The sequence below is a fragment of the Idiotropiscis lumnitzeri genome, chromosome 1 (genome assembly GCF_059441095.1).
Source record: "Idiotropiscis lumnitzeri isolate Australia: NSW breed Sydney's pygmy pipehorse chromosome 1, RoL_Ilum_1.0, whole genome shotgun sequence".
Lineage (NCBI taxonomy): Eukaryota > Metazoa > Chordata > Actinopteri > Syngnathiformes > Syngnathidae > Idiotropiscis > Idiotropiscis lumnitzeri.
Window position 1 is genome coordinate 28,206,045 of NC_142391.1, and position 20,678 is coordinate 28,226,722.

The window sequence follows — 20,678 nt, forward strand, 5'->3', positions numbered from 1 at the left end:
TGCTAAATAGTTTAAGACGCGTATGGATTCGGTAATTCTGTTGTGTGACTAAAATGCACAAGCAAGAAAAACTAATAATAATAATAACATTCCCTTTATTAGTCCCACAATGGGGAAATTTGAGATTCGAACCCAGGCCTCCTGGGGCGACTGTGTCCTGAACGCGGCGCCTTAGACCACTCGGCCAGGCAGTCCGCACGTTTTTTCCACTGTACAGATCTATGCAAGACAACAAACATGCAGAGCCACAGTCTAGATAGTCAGAAATAAATACTGTGTTCCATCCCTATCACTGAATATTTGGTGGATTTTAGTAATGCATTCCAATATGCATATAAATGCAGCATTATTTTTATAGTTAATTGACCTTGTAGAGAATTCAAACCAAAAAAAGATAATGACTGATGCGCTCTTTTATTAATTTATCTGCATGTGGATTTTGGTCAGGAGACGGTTTTAATTCAACAAAAGACTGAGGACAGCATGAAAAATGACCGCTGTACAATACTGCAATTAAGGCATTCATCAAGTACCTATTTTTCAATGGGAAGGCAAGCGAGAGGCTCTCACCCTGCTTGTCTGTGACATTCTTTAACAGATCTCTGTATATGGTAGCAATGCGTGCTTTGGATTTGAGATCAGCACAGCTTTTGAGATGAAAATATAGATTAGGCGGTGAGTCTCAGCTTTTCTTATCAGAAATATAAACACTTGAGAAGTTGGAAAGATAAATAAATAAAAAAATTGAGTATGTGTCTGGGTTGGTAGCTGTTGATTTTGCAGCGATTCAAAACACGAATTACCATTGCATGAGGTGTGGCAACGTCACAAATTAAAGCCCATCAAATGCAAGGAAGCTTTCACATAGATGAAAAATCCACTTCCGGGTTCAAGTGAGACGGAAAGCTGCCCGCCAGTAAAATAAAAAAATGACAGTACATACAGTACACATTGTGTTTTACAACAATACAACTTCATATGTACCACTGAATGCGAGGCTTGTGGTAAATATTTTTGGGGGCCGTTCATTTTGAGCTCTCATTCATTTGGCCTCCACTCTGAGTTACAGCCATTAGCGGTAGGCTCAAAAAAGTATTTACCACAAACTTTATTATTTCAATCGTTGGAACATATAAAAGTGTAACTATAGTTAAGTATTGTTGTAAAGCACAATATATGTGTACTGTATAAAGCATATCTTTATGACGTACGGTGCAGGTGGCGCTGTCTTGCTCGCTTAAAACAGGAAATTTATCTGCATCGGAGTTCCTTGCCGCATTGCTTTTAAACCACCTTCGAGGTGGTTTGGAATAGTGGTTGCATGTAACCGTACGGCTTCGGAAAAATTTTATGGAAAAGCGACCACTCAGAACCGAGTGTGACGGAACAACGAGTTACAATTGACGTCATTGTTTAGATTTTATTCATTTGTGTCTATGATTCAGTATTCAAGTGTCGAAGTACGCGTTTTTCAGTACGCGTCTTGAAAATCTCCAATCCCCAGCCACCTTTCTCCAAAGTTAATTAAGGGTGCTGTGAAGATTCTCCCCAGTCCGCCTCCCAAACCACGTGAGTCAGCAAGCAGCAGGGGGTCCGAGCAGTGCGTGCACGCGTCTCGCTCCTTTATAGCTGAAGTTTGTACGAGATGAGCAGAGATGAAAGTGGATCATGCGCCTCCGGTGTCATATTTCTCAGTATAATGTAGATGCAAATCACGCGACATCACTCACTGCCATTGACTGGTAGTGAAAAAGTTAAAGGCACGGTGGGACGCTCGTCACGGTCAGCACGGAAATTTCATATGCTAATGTCTTGCCAGGCAGCGATGGGGTGGGGGGGGGACAAAAGGTAAGCTGCCATTTATTCGCAGGTGAGCCTCTGAAGGATTTATGGAAAACCACCAGAAATTTGCAGAAGACAAATGAGTTGAAAGATGCAATAAATGGAAACACGCCACCGGTTGTTTGACTCATTAAAAAATCATGTCACTAAACCTCAGCACCTCTGATGGAGGGGAAAAGGGCTGAGCTGTCAAAGCTCTAATGTCTGTCAACAACTCCATTTCTGGCGCTGGTCCTGGGACGCCACAGCGAGACCATCAAGAACTGGTTTTCTCAAGCAGGCATCGCAAAGGAACCTTCATCATAATTTGTTTACCGCTCTGAGATGGAGTGTCGACTCCGCTCATCTTCCTCACTGGAATAATTGCTGTAATGATTTGGGAGCTTTTCCCAGGCAAGACGTAGAGGCAAAAGGAAACCAGACAATTTTGGGGGGGCAACACTGACACATTTCTTTTCTTTCCTTCCTGCTTCCTCATTAGCTCAATTTTTTTCTTCAAGTGCTCTGATACTGAACACCGAAGGCAGCCCGTGGGAATTCTGATCCCGCACTTCCACTCCTGCGTCGAATGCAACAATGCCAAAGCGCAGTATCGAACACCATCAATGCAATCGTCAACATTTTTGACAGCAGGGTGGATCTCGCCAGGAATAAACGAGAATTGCACTGAATCAATACAGTAAGCGAACAAATAAATGAGAAATAGCACATCACAAACAACCTGAGAGAATTTCATCCCGACAAAAAAAAAAAAAAATGACACCGTTTGGATTTGTGCCTGACAATTAAATGATGGAAACAATTCAACTGTCCGATTGCCAACGCAACGGATAACAAGCAATTTAGGAGCGAAACAAAGCGATAAATATGCCATATCTATTCCCTGGCTTGAAAACAAAACAGATTTTGGACAGATGGAGACAAATATCGAGGAATTGGGAAGCAGCGGTTCGGTCCGTAAGGGACGAAACTCCATTTCCATGGAACAACTTTAAAATATAAATTTACGGCAAGAGTTAGTTGGCACAACAAATCAATCAAGTTCTTTGCTCCAAAATAATTTGCTGAGTTGTTTTGACTTTTATATTAAATTAAGGGGGGCAATTAGTTCTGTAAACTCATTTCTTTGTTGTGAAATGCGCGAAAAGTCAATTTTTCACAACAGCAAAACCAATATCTTGTTGAATTGCCCAATTTATAATTCTATTGATTTTTTTTTCTCCATTTAAATTTTAAGTTTGCCCAACTTTTTTTTTTTTTAACATTGCACCAGATCCATACTAAACCCCCCTTCATCCTCATCCTCCTATTATCCTCTCTTTCCTTCTGTCTAGCCGATTACATTGAATATTAAACGGACGTCATAGTTGGCAAGGTGCGGAGGTCACATTAAATGTGCCATGACCTGGTATCGACTCAAGGGAATGAGCATTTACACCTCCGAGTTCTGACAAGAAGATGAGTGACGGGGGCTGTAGAAACGACAGATTTCGAGAGCGAGCGATCTCGGACGTGAAAGGAAGAAGCGAGACGTGACAACTGTGAAAAGTCATGAGGAATGTACTCGTCAGACAATCCGCTGCTACATAAGAAGAGCGGAGTTTACGCGTCAGATTTGCATTTTCATCTAAACGGTCCACTGAGACGAGCGAGAGCGAACCTAAAGTCACGTCAAAGCTCACGAATGTGGCCCAAGCTGGCCAATCCTATCGCCGCACTACCGCAGTGACAGATTCTGCATTTGCAACGACCTGCTATCGATTTGTGTTTGAAACAAAGTTACATGTGCCGGCAGAAATTTGCTGAACTCCTGTTTAAAGATCAACAAATCAATTTCTCCTGAGCCAGGAAGTGACAACCTATTTCCCGTGAATGATTCTCTGCTTGTTTTTAAGCTATTCATCTCGCCAACGATACAAGTGACCAATTCCACTCACATCACTGTAAGGAACTTTTCGTTTTGCAGACTTTCACTTTTAATTATTTTATTTTTCCGGGATTTTTCTTTGCGGCAATCTGAGTTGAAGCGGAAAAAAGAAAAAGGAGTGGAAAATAGCAGCAAAGAATGATGATGTCCTGCTCCGAGACGAGTCAGTTTCTCATTCTACACCCGACGGGAGTGATGAAATGTCACAGAGTGGCCTGGAAGAAAAGAAAATGGACATCGAGGAAACGTCGCCTTGTCGTAGATGGGACTGAATCCCAAGCGTGCTCAATAACACCCTTGGCAGCATTTAAAGGGTCGATTACGCCTCAACTTCAAAAGGTTTTACAATTCTTTACCCACTAACGCCTTATATGACTCGATTTCGAGATAGCTGCTAATAAAAGAACATTTGCATCCAACCTGCACGAGCTAATTAGCCGTAGCCACTGGATTTTAGGAATGTAATTGCCTGAAGCTTATGATATTAATATAATGATTATTCGTACTAGTCGCCACCAGACAGTAGCACGAGGTCACTCCGCTCCGTTTTGCCAATTTAAGTGAGATTTACTTCCACACTAGAGGCATTTGCAAAAACGTGGTATTATTGGGTACATTTAACAAATTGGAGCCAAAATGATTTGTTTTCTATTTCGACTGTTGTTCTCTTCCCACCCTGTCTACACTATGAAATCACATTTAAAAATCTTACTAAATTATGCAGCCTCTGGAATCAAGTATGCAATGTTTGCCCTTCACATTAAAAGCACACCACTACTGTATGCAATGAAAAGAAATGGTGCTTAAGAATGTTGCATTGAATGAAGACAAGAACAAGAAGAAGAGCACCTTATGGAGGGATGGGCAACTTAAATGATGATGAGGCCACAATTTGTCATCATTGTTACTGGGAGGAACACACACCAGATTAATGACAAACTGTGTTTCTCTGTGCATTTATAAAAGTGACACTATTAAAAAAAACAAATACAATACCATTTAAAGACGGCACTGAACAGCAAACCAACATTAAGTACAAAAACTCATGCATTTTTACACAAAATATCAATTCACTCAAAATGTTAACATTATTGAGGTACTATGTGTGCCTTACATGTCATTCCAAATTAAAAAAATATATATTCACTTGACTCACAATATAGTACAGGACCGCGTAAGAAGTGCAAATGCAACTAAATAAATATTCTAAATATTCTCCCAAAAACATTGATGAACGTTCATGCCCATTTTCCACCCCAAAAAAACAAACAAACGGTGGACTCACACCAAAATAAATAAATGCTGAAAAAATATTGAAAAAAAAATCATTATTTGGTGCCAGGCTGTGAGTATTCAGGGTTCAACTGTAGGAGAGAATCCCCCCCTCCCCTCCCTGGGGTGGGCACAATTTTTTCAATGTATTTTTTTCACTGTATGTGGTTGGGCTGCAACTTGCTCATCCCTGATCAAATTTCATGTGTTTCAATGAGTTGAATCTCTGTCCATTTTTCTATTGTCTATCTCATCTATTCATCATTCCATCATTTATCCATCTACCCATCTAACTGTCTATTATCCATCTGCCTTTGTGTAAATCAATTTATCCAACTGTCCATCATTTATCCAACTAGCTACGTGCCCATCAATCAACCCATATCATCCATCTGCCATTTTTGTGTGCGGGAGAGAATCTCTCTTGCCAGAAAAGCAGAAGAGTGAGCATGACTGTCGGTGTTTGATTGGGCGTTAGGGAAGAAAGAGGAAGCAAATGGTTGTCCCTTACTGAATTCTGCCTAGCAACAAGTGGCCATTCAACCATGCCATTACTATGGTCAAGAAGGAACAAACCAAAGCAATTCCATAATATAGCCGTGTTTACATGGTGTTATATATTCCGATTAGAAAGGACCAAACTGAATGAAATAAATAAAAAAGGCTGAATGCGATGGAATTTTATTCGGATTCCAAGGGGTAGTGTATTCGTTTTGCCAATCTGAACGCGCGTCAGGTTAACAGTTCAATTGGAATAGCCAGGCGGCGTCTGCTCTGCGCATGCTCAGTTTTGACGTAAATGAGTAGTGGCGTAATCGTAAACGCATTTAAAAATGGCGGCTTCTTAGCAGAGCTCGTCTGCGACACGAGAACTTCTTTTAAAGTACCAATAACTCGTTTTTATAATGGCGCTGCGTTGTTGAAAGTGGTAAAATAATCGCGAATACTGTGCTAAATAGAGGACTGGACTCTATCTTAACAAATCACGTGATGATTACGTCGATCTCCGCGCCACACGGCTGTTACGCTGTTGAACTGATTATCTGGGTGGAGCGCGCATGATCGGAAAAGATGACGCCACATGTAAACAGGTAAGCAGATCTTCATTCAGAATGATTTGTATTAGAATAACAAAAAAAAAAACTATGCAAACCCGGCTAATGTTGCTTCGGATGCGTTCTCTCTATCAAGCCATTCATTTATCTATCAGTGTGACACTCCTGCTTGCTCGAATCTGCTCGGACCTACTTTGACAAGGGTTCCATTCACGCTTCTAATTTAAGAGCCGCTTCTGCTTCTGTCTGATTAACAATTTACCAGGCCATCAGTCAGCCTCCTCCGTGGCGGCGTAATCAGTATCATCAGCGAGCAGGCAGCACCGGCGCACATTTGCAGCTGGACTCCGACAAGCACTCAACTTTCACGGAACACACTTTAAGAAAAGTGGACGCAAAGTGAAGCGACATGACAAATGGGTGATTTGTTTGCGCACGCTCAAACCGCCGCCGTGTAGCACCACGGCAATGCGAGAGGTTGCCTTTTTTTTCCCACCGCGGCGAGAATGCTGTGGTGCCGCGTGCTGGCTCAGACAGTAATGCGCACCTCATCTTTGTCGCCGCTGCACATTTCATGCTTGTACATTGAAAGGCTGCGCTCAGGCACACTGAGAGGCTTGACCCGCTCTGTCATGCGTAAGCACCTTTAAAGGGATTACGATACAATGTCACAGTAGATTTTTGTAAATAGGCGCTAAGAAATCCTCCGTGAGACGCCATCCGCCCCACCATGGTGAAGATACATCATATTAAATCACAGAGGAACCGACAAACATTTCAGCAAGTCGGGAAGGATTAGCTCTGCTTTTCTCTGGAACAAAACAAATACAGATTTACTCATTCTTACACTTGTCTGGCCAAGGAAATTTTGAATTTGTGATTTCTAACTTCTTGTCTCCACAATGCTCCTCACCGGCAAAAGGCAATTCTCGTCATATCTGGTCAGTCACAGTTCTGCTTTGTCTGTTTCATGTCGTTCGTAGCATTTGAGGAGAGGGTTCACAGTGCATGTTGATGTGCTTTAAATCCAGATTCTGTACTATTGTACTCCATAGTTTCCCAAACAGGCAAAATAAGGCTTCCACGGAAATCAGGATGGGTCAGTGTTTACGTTCTACGAATATATTGTAAATTGTTTCAATTACTGAGCATGCAACTCCACGCTGAGATTTTCCGAAGGAAATTCCAACGTGGAAAAACACTTATTACTTCACTATTTCTTATTATTTCTTATACTTATTACTTCACTATTTCTAAGTCTGTGGACTATTATACAGTATGATAATAATAATAATAATAATATTCCCTTTATTAGTCCGACAATGGGGAAATTCGAGATTCGAACCCAGGCCTCCTGGGGAGACTGGGTCCTGAACGCGGCGCCTTAGACCACTCGGCCATCCTGGCCTGTAGCTGATTTGTAAATGGTTGTTTTTGAAATATTTTTAGTTGACATTTTATGACGATATGCGATTTTTTTTTTTTTTTAATCTTGAATACAAATACACAAAATGCTTAAAAATTTAAACTAATAAAAACTATAAGAAAAACTAAAAACAAAAAAAACTAAGATAATACTAATAAAAACTGCCAAACCCGCTCTGAAAATTAAAACAAATTATAACAAAAAAAAAACTTTAAAAAAAAGAATAATTGGCCACCTTGAAAAGCAGCTAGAACCCAGAGATTGCAATCTCGTTATTATTTGTAGCTTACTGGAGTGCCGTTCATTTTCTTCCATGAACAATGTATCTGCCAGCAAATGATTTCACCAAGTTGGCCAATGCAACAAAAAATGCTTATGAGTTCTTTTACTTCATTTGTCAGTATGCTAAATTACAAAGATTCGGGTTAGTCATCCATCTAATTTTCTGTATTGCTTTTTCTCTTGAGGCTAACAGATGAGCTGCTGCCTACCCCAGATAATTGTTAAGAGACGTTATAGCAGTCTTCTTTTTACACTTGCACTGTATTCTTCGACATCTACTTATTATTTTTATTCCGTCAAAATCAGTTAGAGTATCCATCCATTTGTTCGTAAAACCAACATTAATCTAATGTGGAAGTAGAATGAAGACATATGAAAACAATTGCACAATTTTACATTAGCAATGGGCCCATCGAGGGCGACCATAATGCCGCTGACGCGTGTGCAGTGCACCAACACACCACTACATAAAGGGTGCAGCCAATTAGCAGAATTCCCAGATGGACTGCGCTCATCAGGATGCAGTGAACATCTCAGATCCACCTCCGCCTGCCGCAGTCCATCACTGAGACGGAGACGTTAATAGCACCAAGCCTCTGTTGCACAAAACACTGACATCTTCATCCTGGATGTTTTTGTTTTTATTATTGGAACAATGCCGTTCTGACGCGCGTAATGAATCTATAAATAACTGAATCAACAAGGTCACGTGGTAGAGTAGCATTATCATGTTGCAATGTAATCAATATTTTCTACATTGAAGAGTTTGGATTCATTGCATTGCTAAATGACCACATGATGTGATAATTTTTATTTAAAAATGATTACATTCGGGGCCAAACAATTAATCGATTCAATAGGTTAATAACCGTAAACCGCTTTCAGAATTGTCAGAAATATTTTTTTTTTAAACAATCTGGTGATTTTTACATATTACAATAAACTACAGAGACAACAACATTCAAACACCCCCCCCAAAAAAAAATATCGACCCCAAAAAAATAATCGGACCAATTTTTGCAGATTTTTTCTTTTTGTTGTAACGTTAAATACTAATGGACAAAGTTCTACCACTAATTCTCATCTTTTTGTTGCAAGGGAGCTAAAAAGCAGTTATTTTATATAATTTTCAATGTATTGTCTGGTTAATCATGATAGCTGATTATTGCCCTAAAAAAATCCACATCTGTTGGGCTCTTGTTTACATGAACAAGGAGAAGTTACTACTCGCCTCCTTTCATTTTGCCTGCACTACACTGTCACCACTTCATTCCTGTACTTGCGTATACTCCTCCCACAGCACAAAATCTACTGTGCAGCAATTCAGCGTGTTTGGCAGATGCAATCCAGGTTTAGCCTGATTAGTAAAACAGCTTCCTGATTTGTTGGCGTTTTTTGCACCAGGGCCCAAAGTGTTTTGTGGATACGTGGAACCTTTTATACTTTTTCTGTATTTTCTCCTATTTTTTTTCCCAACAATTAGATGACAACATTATGGAATCGATTGAATCCGTACCAAGTCACTGAACAAAACAAAATGAGAAAATAGTCTTGAATATTTGAAAATGTTATCAAACCGGCTAAAGCGTAACCATTTTTTTTGTCCATGTTTAGAACTCGTGTACCGTGAACATACACAAATAGTCACCGACTCAAATAAAATTGTGACCCCGTGCTCTCTGCACCAACACACACGCATACAAAAGACAGCGGCAGCAGATGGACATCTATGAATCGGATCTCCTAGTGCCCTGATGGAATAGAAATCATCTATCTGTATCGTGACCCTGATGCATTGCTAAAAGCATAACTAGTTGGCATGAAATCTCGGTTGAGTAAATCTAGCCGACCGAATATGAATTCGAGCCAAAAAGATTGAAATTAAAACCCGAAATCTCAGCACTTGGCAGTGTGATCAATAAGTCAGTGGCATTGATTAACTCCACTCCTAGCAACAGACATATTAAAGTCGTTTGGCTCCCATAGATCAATTCTATAGCTCTCCCGCTAAATGCTGCAGCCGATGCCTTTGTCTGTTCAGTCTTTTTGTTCCGAGCCCCAAATGGGGAATTGGGAGCCAATTGAGAACCCAAAAGACTTAATTCCTTAATAATGACGGCCACATGAATTGGCCGTCCAAAATATTTGGCTTTCTCTAATTTGTGGCATGTATGAAAGACATGACATGCAAATCTGATAACCTTCAAGCATTCCATCTGCCCGCCTCGCTTCAGATGTGCATTTGAATAAACAAAACGCACGATGCATAAGCAAACCTCCTTTTCTGCTCCGTATGTGCACGCCCACCCAAACACAAAGATGGATCAATTTCACATTTCCGCTCAGGGTTGCAGAAGATGTCGCCTTTCGTTGTCAGTTTAAGGCGCCGTGTTTGATCCCACCTAATGCCGCTATGCAAATCAGCCATTGTTATTCTATCTGCGCCTGTCCTCGTTTTCTTTGCGGCGTGATAAGTCCCCGACAATTATCTCTCCACCTCAGATGCTGCATCCTGTGGCCTATTTCCTAAAAATAGGGCAGTGTTTTTTGGCACTGCCACAACAACAAAAAAAAGAAACAGTTAACTCATTAAAGAAAAACAATAAGCCTGACTTTCTCGCGGCTTTATAAATCCTGAAAGTGAAAGCATTCAGTTCTACCATAATGGTTTTGGCCATTCATTTGGCCTTTGTTTTTTAAATTTTTTAATTTATTTTTTTGTTGGTTTGCCAGCAAGTAAAAGCAGCCTCGAGCAAGAGCTTTGCCACTCATGCATTGATCAAATTCTCGTGTGTGTGTCTGAGGGGGAATTTAAGTCCTAACAAGAGGCCAAGATCTTGTCTTTTATTCTATAAAAAATAAAAAAAAAATACTTAATATTTATTCATTTATGATTCAGGTGAATAAATATATTCTCTGATTTCTGTAGTCATCTATGACAGCTGATTTTACTTTTACTTTTGAGAACGGGGATTGGCGTGACGGCGTAAACCTATTCCTGAAATATAATTCATTTTAGTTTGCACTTTCTGCCTAGTCAACTGCTTTTTAATAAAGGGACTGAAATTAAATGAAAAAAAAAATCAATTTATCGATTTAAACGAGAAAATAATAAACTTGATTATTAGAATAATCATTAGTTGCCGCCCTAATGTATGCATCCACACACAAATGACTTTACCGTAATGATATGAGTTTTTATTTAAATTCTGACTTGAATCATAAAGTAGCTTTTTTTTTCCTCATAGTGGTAGAACACTACTCTTATAATACAGTGGTAGTTTGATTTACTAATTTACCACCTCAACAAGTTTTCAATTTATATCGCGTGCTTGCTTTTTTTTTACTTTGCGTTTTTAGTCAAAATTTGAGCTACAAGCAATCTCCAGACGTAAAAAAAAAAGTGCCGCAATTAAGGTACTGTAAATCCCACACATGTGGGCAAGGAGAGCCGATGTACTTAATTGCTCGCAAAGTGCTGCTGCAGACCACGACTCACCACTAGAAGCTCACATTGAACTAATCAGCCACTCTGACTCCAGCTCATAACTTTCTTGCAACGAGAATCTTTCTTTTCCATTATATTATTTATCCTTGCACTTCTGTGATTCTCACGTGCCAGTGTCCTTCCCTGTTTTACTGTACGTCTCACCTGCAAAGCCATGAAAAAGAGGGTCTGTGGGAGACGGTGCCAGCAAAGGGGTCTGCACATGCATATGTATGACACGGTGCGACTTATCAAAGAGAATGCACAAGTAGGTGTGCCGCTTTGATTTAGCTGGATGGGAAATGCAAAGATGGACCTGCCATAATCTGCGGCTTTCTTCCCGTAATCCTGCAGTTTTAGCGACGTAATGAGCAGCGTGAGGAGGAGTGGGAGCATGTTGCGTAAGCCCCGTCAGTGTGTGTGTGTGTGACTCAGGGTGGGTCAGTGCAGATATATTTCTAGTGGTGAGATGCAAGTTTATTATTTTCCGGGACCACAGTCATGACTCGAAATACTTAAATCATTTTACCCAATTAGGATGAATGGAAGTAGCAATAATCTGTTCCATCCTACTTTAAAAAATATTTTTTTTCAAAATGTGAATTAAAAAAAATAGGACTCTATGTGGTTGTAATTCATAAAGGGATCCAGTGGAGAATTAACAGAATAAAATATGACTAAAACCGTTGTTGCCCCTTTTTTGTTTCAATTCAGTAGACATCGCGCTGCTCCTTCCACTGTGTACTTTGGCCACCTGAGGGCTGTAGAATCCGGATATGGATATACAGAGTGCTTATAAGTCCTTATATGTCAATGACCTCCTCCTTAAATGCCTCTAGCCATTTATGTTTGGGTTGTCTATCCGGTGGCTGCTAGCTGTCCAACGTCTGAGTTGAACACGTGTCCACAACTCATTGTTATCAAAGTCAAAGACACAAAATGCTTTCTTCTTTCCAGAACGGCATTGTCTGTAAATGGCAATGAAATAAATCCATGCTAACCAAGTTACATTCAAAAAGGAAAAACGTTGACTGTGGCGTTACAATGGCCTGACAAGACCACCGCAGCAGAAAACTTGAGAATTTCACTATGAAACATCCTGCATATGGAGATGGTCACATATCCTCAGTAACCTGCAGCGCTATTTACGGCCCGACTGATATGGATTTTTTTGAGGCAAAGTTTTGGCAGAAAAAAAATCCTGGTTGCCGACTAATTGGACAATTAATTAAAAATAATATATAATGCATAAAATAACCCCCCCAACCCTAAATGCATTTCAATGGGCTATATATATATATATATATATATATATATATATATATATATATATTCCATTAGTTCATGAAGTACATTTTTTTGTGTAGAACACAATAAAATGGACTAATAACTCTTATATAAATACAATAAACCATGAATATTGCGGTAGAAAAAAAATAACATAATCAATGATGTTATCAAGACGTTAATCCTTGTCGTGTGTGTGTGTGTGACTAGCAGTTGAATGTGTCATATTTAAAACATTTATGTTTGATTTGTGTTGCAGTGTGTTTATATATATATTTTTAAACAAACCACGACGTTTGGTTGTATGTAAAATAGTGACATCCATCTTAATTACTTGCCAGGGCCATAGAATGGCCTTATCACCAAATTATATATACATAAGGGTACAAGGTAATAGTATAGAATTCAATGTTATTTCTGTCTAATTGCTGCTTGAGAACACAAAGGTCCAAAAAACATCAGTCATTTGACACTGATTTTGAAGTCGGCTGGACAATTAATAGGTCAGGCCTTTGTAATATTAGTTGTTTTTCACGGAGTGTAAAGAAAACATTGTCTGTCTATGTATATTGCTCCACCGTATGTGTTTTAAACATTGTTGCTTGAATGTTAATGACACCGCAACACTGATACCCTTAGTTAGCCCATCTATGGTATTTTAGATTGCCTGTTAGCATTAAGCTACTTAAGTCAAACTTATGTTTGGGTAAATAGACTCTTTGTTGTTAACTATTTGGTGGTTGTTGTGAAGTAAGTTGAGATCACCGAAACATAACCCCCCCCCCTCCAGAAAAACAAACATCCGTGTTTTAAAAAAAACCCTGATGGAACAAAAATGACGTGATGCTGACGTTCTGCAGCATTACATTCTCTATTTGGACAGCAAAACACAACCACACATGTCAGGTGCATCCTCCTCCCAGCATGCACCTCTCTTTCATGTCCTGGCTGCCAAGAACTGAGTATTGTTGGCCATTTCCGGTGGGACTGGACAGGCGAAGAGCAAGCCATGTGCTCATTAGAATTGCTCAAAAGTCCAACCCGGGCAAAAGCAGGCAAGAGCCAATTTTCTGCCACTCTATTGGGTCCACTCTACAGTGGGACGAGGCCACAAAAATCTCCAATTATCAAGCGGCGGGGGGGTTGAGAATCATGCAGTGCGCGGTGCTACTGAGCCGCCAAGTGGACTGTCTGCAAATTTCATCATAGGGGATGAGGCAAGAGCTTCCAGGTGCGCGCCCTGGTTAAGTTGTGCCATCACACATACACACTACATGCACTACTAACAGGGGGGGGGGCATTCGCATCATGGAGTCATTAGGAGTTAATCCTCATTTAGCAGAAATGCGCATTTCTAATCGAACCCGAGTGCCATCAATACGCAGTAATCCATCATGTCTGTTTTATGTGCAAACTTTACACACCGTCCATATATACTCACCATCAGCAATAATGGTCTTCATGGTTCGAGACGAGGTGTTTTGGAAGATGCGTAAATCCAGACTGATATCCACCCAGTGAGGCGGGAATTGGCAATCCGGGGGGGATGACGGCGAGCCCCGCAAACTTTAGCCGCGGCTCTTCCCGAGTGGGCTGCCCGGTGTGTGCCCGCACCCGAGCTCAGTCATGGGGGCGAGTTGCAGGAAAGAGTCAGGGATAAACATCCAGTTTGGAATAGGCGCGCTCGAAACACCAGTCGACGCCGAAATATAGGGCGTCAAAACGAAGAGCTGAGGATGCACACACGCGCACGCACACACCCCCCCACACACACACTAAAAAAATGCAAGGAAAAAGTAGAATCAGCAAAGGCGCAAAAACAAGATTGAATCCATGTTTTTAAAAGCACATATCCTCTTGTCCAATCCTGTAGTTCCCAAGTCGGAAGAGGGGAAAAAGTGTGTGGATGCGCATGGATGGTGCGCGCTAGTGTGCGCGGTTGTGGTGAGGTAGGGCGGGGAGGAGGGGGGAGCGAACGGTGGTGGGTGGGGTGAGGGGTCGTGAGGAAGGGCGGGGCTGCGTGGAGGAGGTGGGAGGAGAAAAGGAGAGAGAGGAAGATGGGGAGGATTCGGAGATAAATGTTTTATGTGTCCGTATCACGCTACTAAAATGTCCATCCGATAATCTCCAACCATTTTCATTGCAAAGAGAAGAAGCAAAAAGTTTCGTTCCTAACTGCGTTTTCTGCCTGGTTTCACTCGTGCCCTCAAGTTATTTTTAGAGCCATAATCCCGAACGGAAGCACAGACATTGTTTTTCATGTAGAAAGCATTTTAAGAGTGAATGTGACACTTAATTGCTTATTCACACAGACATGTCTTGCTGCGCGGTGCTGCATGCTCTCTGATGAATGTTTTATGTGCAGCGGGTGGGTGGGTTTGGCTGGCTGGCTGGCTGGCTGGCTGACTTGCTTGCCGGTGGGTGGCTGGCTTGCATAGGAAGGTGACGTGAGGCGAATTGATGTGGATCGGACACAAGGCAGGCACGCACCTGCATGCGAAAGAAGACCGCAAAGAAATGGGCGGCCGGCCAGGCCTGCAGTCTGGGACCTGGAGCCCCCCTCGCAGGGATCATGCCCTACTTGACGGCACAGAGAAAAGAAACAAGGGGCTTTGTCAAAACGTGCCAAATGGGATTGGAGGGTTCCTATATGTTGGACTGTATATTCCAGTCAATGTTATTATGATTGCTTCATAGAATATCTTTCAAACAAATATGGATCCATTTAATGTAGTTTCTCTATATAGACCCACTCGAATGAATTTAGCGATTAACATACATGGGTGCCACTGGTCTGATGCTGTAGTGAGTTTGATGTGCTCGCCACACGCCGTCCAATCTTTAGCTCTACACCTCCCCCTACTGGGGCAAAAAATAATAATTTCAGCACCCAGGACAGCGCCGGTGCGTGATTCACCTGCACAAATTCACAACGTGCAATACAAAAATAGGGATTGTCAGTTTTGCTCAGTGGTAGATTAAGTAGCTAAAAAAAATCCAATAACAGTAATGTCACTGGAGGAAAAAAGTTGTCCTCCAAATACTTGTCGTGGTGACTAATGGAAAAAAATACTTAAATACTGACTAAAAGTATCATTCAAAAAGGTCCAATACAAAGATAATAACGTAGAATTTTGATCAGAAATGGGTAGGATAGTCAAAAATTGCACTCGAGTAAGAGAAGTGTTCCTTGAGAGTAATGTGACTACGGTAAAAGTAGTCTTCCAAATAGTTACTTCAGTAAGAATTAACTGAAAAAAAAACAACTTCAGATAGTATTGCTTAACAGCACCATTTAACAGCGTCCAATTTTGATCAGTGATCAAAACTGTAGCCAAAAATTGTACTGGAGTAGGAGTACTGCAACTCCAGAATAATATGATTCTGGTAAAATAAATATCATCAAATTTTTAAAAAGTAGTCTGCCAAGTATTTTCTTGAGTAATTTTTGAATTGTAAAAAAAATACTTGAGCACTAAGTAACAATACAAAAATGAATAACCACACTTAAATAGTACGATTTCTGTTACTTAAGTGTAATATGACATTGGTAAAAGAAAAAGTGGAGTGTTTCAAATAGTTACTTGAGTAATTGCCCAGGGAAAAGATTTTTTTTTTTTATCGTCCCATACAAAGATGACATTCAAATTGATCAAAGATGTGTGGTGAAACATCAAATAGTACTCAAGTAAGATTACTATTAATTAAGAGTAGTGTAACTGAGGTAAAAGAAAAAAGTAGTATTCCAAATAAGTACTTGAGTAACTAGTAAAAACATGACTAAGGTACTGAGTAACAGCACAATTTAATAATGTACAATACAAAGATAATGAGCCCCAATTTTCATCAGAGATGCCCAAAATTGTACTCAAGTAATAATACTTTACTTTAGCATAATATGACTCAAGTGAAAGTTAAAAGTAGTCAATGTAATAAAAAAATAACGAGTTATATGGCGAATGTGCAATTGTCACGTTTGTCAAAAGTGTCATTCTGACTTGACTGTAGTACATGATAATTACAATCTGGGACAAAAAATCAGCCGTCTCTGGCCCCATTGTGTGCCTTTAATTTGGTATAATATATTAATTACATTTTCACGTACAAAAAACGAGCACATCTGAGTGGGGGAAAAAAAACTACCAATCAGGGACAGAAGGCGCATCTTACGAGGTGTCAGTCACAAACTCGGGCACGCTCATTACGGGCACGGCAAAGCAGACTTGCATAAAAGAAAACGTCAAACCGATAACATTTCGTTTTATAGTGAACAGTCCGTTATGTTGTAATTTAGAATGACGTGTTAATCTGGTGTGACTGCCTTCCATCTCCCATTCGGACACATGCCATTCCTCTCTGACTGCCAATCCAAACTGAGCATGATTATTATTTTATTTAAAGACCGACCAGTACAATCATTTTGATACTTTGATACATTTTGACACATGCGTTGGACCTCATTGACGGTCGTCATCAAGTTGTAGCTGGCTGGTGTTTAAGATGAATGTTTAAATCCCTCCCTCCATAGCAGCTTCATACATCTTGTGTGTAAAATGATGCAATCTGGCACAGCATCTGACTGTCGTGAATGGAAGCGACAGCCAGGTGGGGATTGGAGCGATATGGACGCACGCTCCGCAAGATAATCCCCCAAGTGTACGCTAAACGCCAACGTCGGAAATATGTCAGAAAGCCACTCAGCACGGCTCAACTGGCTCGCAGTGGGGGCCGCGCGTCGCCAGATGGCTCGCGAAGGCGCGGTCCAAAGCCGGTGCCGTACGTGACCCGCTGGCAGCGAGGTCGTCCCGAGAGTGGCGGAAATGCTGCGGCCTTTCGCGTTGTTGTGTGGTTGTCATGGTATACAATATGTGGCGGCGTTAATGCTTGTTGGCGTACTTGTTGGAAGCTGGCGTTCTTCGGACACGGTACCGAATAACTTGCGTGTATATGCATATCATCTGCTTAATCTCGGTAAAGATGTGTGTGTACCTTGATGCATGGTGCGATACAATTCTACAATTCGAGTACGGTTCATTTTAAAATGGAATGATATGATATGATTTGGTTGGTTTGAATGCACTCACATCTGTTGAAGCAAAAACAATTATCCAATACAAATGGGTTTTCGTTACATTCCTACTCACCTGCTACAATTGCCTAATGCACCGCGAAGGACCAACATAACCACTCACATTCTACATCCTCACACAAGCAAGTGAAAATGACATTTGATTTGAGGTTAGAAGCCCGGCACTAGGAGCGACTGTAAATGAACCGGGGTGGGTTCATTGTCGTGCCAACGGACGATGGAGATTGAATATATTTAATTCATAAGAGTAATGGAATGAGTCAAGCTGTTGGGTCTCAAAGGGCCTTGACTCCCCGGACTGACGTTGCACTTCTCTTTTCATCCTGCACTCTGATGGATCAAAAACGGCATAGAATGACTTCCTTTGTTCATGCGAACATTGCAGTCGTTGCCATCGGCTCTTCAGTACAGTAGGTCGGTGTTAATTACAGTTAATAGTTATTAGAAAGGAGGATTTTCGAACCACTCTCTAGTTTACATGTCGAAACGTTTTTTTAATTGATGCAGCATTGAGGTCACGAAGGCTCCACAGGGACCATCTTATCAAGCGTGACGATGCTCTAATGCAACTTTTTGCCCTGATTGAGCACTCTCATTCTCTCTCGCTCTCTTTCTCAGCAAAAGTACTTTGAAGTTCAAGAGTTGACCATTGGCAAGTCGCAATTTAAAGTGATGCAAAAAAAGAACTCTATTTGACAAAAGCTGAAATGTTTCCAAAGGAAGTTGAGTTTTGCAATATGGAATTGCATCACCGTACAGGGCTGTTCACAAGTGACTCTGTTTGACCTTTTTGACCTCTATATGCAATGAACTAACTCCAACTAGAAAGTCAACCACAGAAATGAAGGCATTTGTTTGTGTTGTACGTATGGCCGTGAAGTGTATAAATATTTGGTAATTCATACAAGTCCACTGTCACAGAGAAGTAGGCTACTGTAAAATGTTTACACACCCCTGTTCAAATGCCAGCTTTGTGTAAAATAAAAAGATCAAGATCAATCCTTTTAAAAATGTTTTGCGCCACTCATGTTACTTAGAATCCACCTAACTCACAAACCTTCATCTGACAATAACTCATTGTTCCACATGTGTTTGGTTGATGTAACCCCCCCCCCCACCAAAAAAAAAAAGGTTTGTCTTGTTCAAACACAATACTGCTCATCACCAAAACAACCACATAGTTGTTAAAATGTGGTGTTGGAAACATGCCTTCAGGCTATTTTTCTTCGGCTGGAGCTGGGGCTGTAGACAAGGTGGAAGAAATTATGAACTGTTCCAAATAGCAGTTGGTGTTTGTGGGCTTCTGCAATAAGCAAAAAAACAAAACACTACTAAACCTTTGTGGGCTTGATCAAAAGCACTTTAAATGGTTTACTGACTTCCATTTAACAGGATGTTGATTATGATTTTTTTTCATTCTGAACTCATCCACAGTTATAAGAAGCCGTGCATACTTTTGCAACCACAATGTTGCATTTTCCATTTACTCCCGCTCTTGGAAAATATTAAAAACAGTGCCGTACCAGTTAAACGTCACATAAGTAGAATTCTTTGAAGGAAACCAGTGGTAGCGCAACAAAGACATGACGATCATCTAGTGGTGATTGGTGATATTACAAATTTAAACTACCGTCAAACTCTGCATATTCGCAATTTGGCATCCCCAGGTTCGCATATTTCCCAATTTTTATTTTTATTTTTTTGGAAGATATTTCCCCCCCCCCAAAAAAAACTTAATCAAAGAACCACTCAGAGTGCGGCCCCAGGTCAGCATTTGCCTATCCTTGGCGTAGGCAGAAATAAAGCCACATTTATTGGTCACATTCAAAATCCCGGACAAACTCGTTCAAGATTGTTTTTATTTTTTTATTTCTTGGGCAGCACAATCACAACGCTGCATCACATTTCCACTCTTGACACTCCCTAACAGTTTTGTTTATTTATTGTTCATTTCTAAATGTACAGTGCAAAAAGTTGACCCCGTTTTCCCGCCTCGCACTCATTAGAATCTGATATGAATTGCGGCCTGGGTTAGAACGCAGTCGGTTGATGGCTCATTTTTGTGGGTGGCATGCCGAAGCACACCACCCGTAATGAAATTGTTTTCTTTCTCCCTCCAGTCTGCAACATCCTTAACTCATTGGAATAAAGACAATGCAGACTTGTTTTTATTTAGGCTGTAATTTTGCTGATTCACTCATTCCCTACCACACTCGCTCACTCTCGCTCTCCTCGTTTGATTTGCCGCCTTGATTGGGTTCCGCTCTGCTCGAAGAGCAACAACATAGACGGTGGACGTTTTGGCTCATGAATTAAACACCATCGTAGTCGACCATGGCTCCCTTTCAGGATGCCAGCGGCAGGGGGACCCGTGAAAGCGCGGCATGCGACTTCGATGGTCATACATCAGCTCGCTTGACAAGGCTATATTCCTTAAGTCTGTCACCGAGTCCAGAGAAAGTCTTTGGAAATGCATTCTCCTGCAAAGTCACGTGCACCGGCCTGACCTTGATTGTCTGGCTTCCGTCTTCATGTCACAGCCGCAGAGGGAACGAGCAAGCGAGGGAGGGAGGCAAGATAGAGAGGCAAAGAGAGATGCTTGGATGAACGTGGCTTTGTGCATCTGTCTCATGTGGATTGGATTTGTTCTTGTCTATCAGACGATATGGGCGCCGATCGCAGATGTCAAGCACGACTTGGCTCCTGCTGCCCCCCCCCGCGCACAATCGTCGCATCAACTATGTGGGGAATCATGTGTAATGATTTTGAAATCACTTTAATACTAAGTTATCAAAACAGTTTTGATTTTGACTGCAAACTTTGTGGCTTTTATAAAATGAATATGCGCTCGTGTAATACAAATCCAGAAACGCAAATGACACTTCGACATTGCAATTGAAGTAATGAGAAAGCATGACAAACTGAAGGAACATATTACAGAAGGATGTTATTATATCTGTTTATTCAGCTCTATAATTGGCATGAATCACAAGCGATTCCCTGCCAACTGC

The 20,678-nt window shown here is 40.9% G+C and overlaps 1 protein-coding gene and 1 long non-coding RNA gene across 3 annotated transcripts in view; one reads left to right on the plus strand and one right to left on the minus strand.

Moving 5' to 3' along the window:
* The window catches only part of rtn4r (reticulon 4 receptor), a 51,767-nt gene extending 37,255 nt beyond the window's left edge, over positions 1-14,512 (minus strand). Inside the window, exon 1 of the mRNA XM_088293194.1 lies at positions 14,020-14,512. Coding sequence (XP_088149320.1) covers positions 14,020-14,041 — 22 coding nt within the window. The 5' untranslated portion in view covers positions 14,042-14,512. The remainder of the gene's footprint in view (positions 1-14,019) is intronic.
* Positions 5,857-20,678, plus strand: part of LOC148344104 (uncharacterized) — a 73,081-nt gene continuing 58,259 nt past the window's right edge. For both annotated transcript variants that reach the window (XR_015842821.1, XR_015842822.1), the window contains exon 1: positions 5,857-6,132. This is a non-coding gene — a long non-coding RNA (uncharacterized LOC148344104). The remainder of the gene's footprint in view (positions 6,133-20,678) is intronic.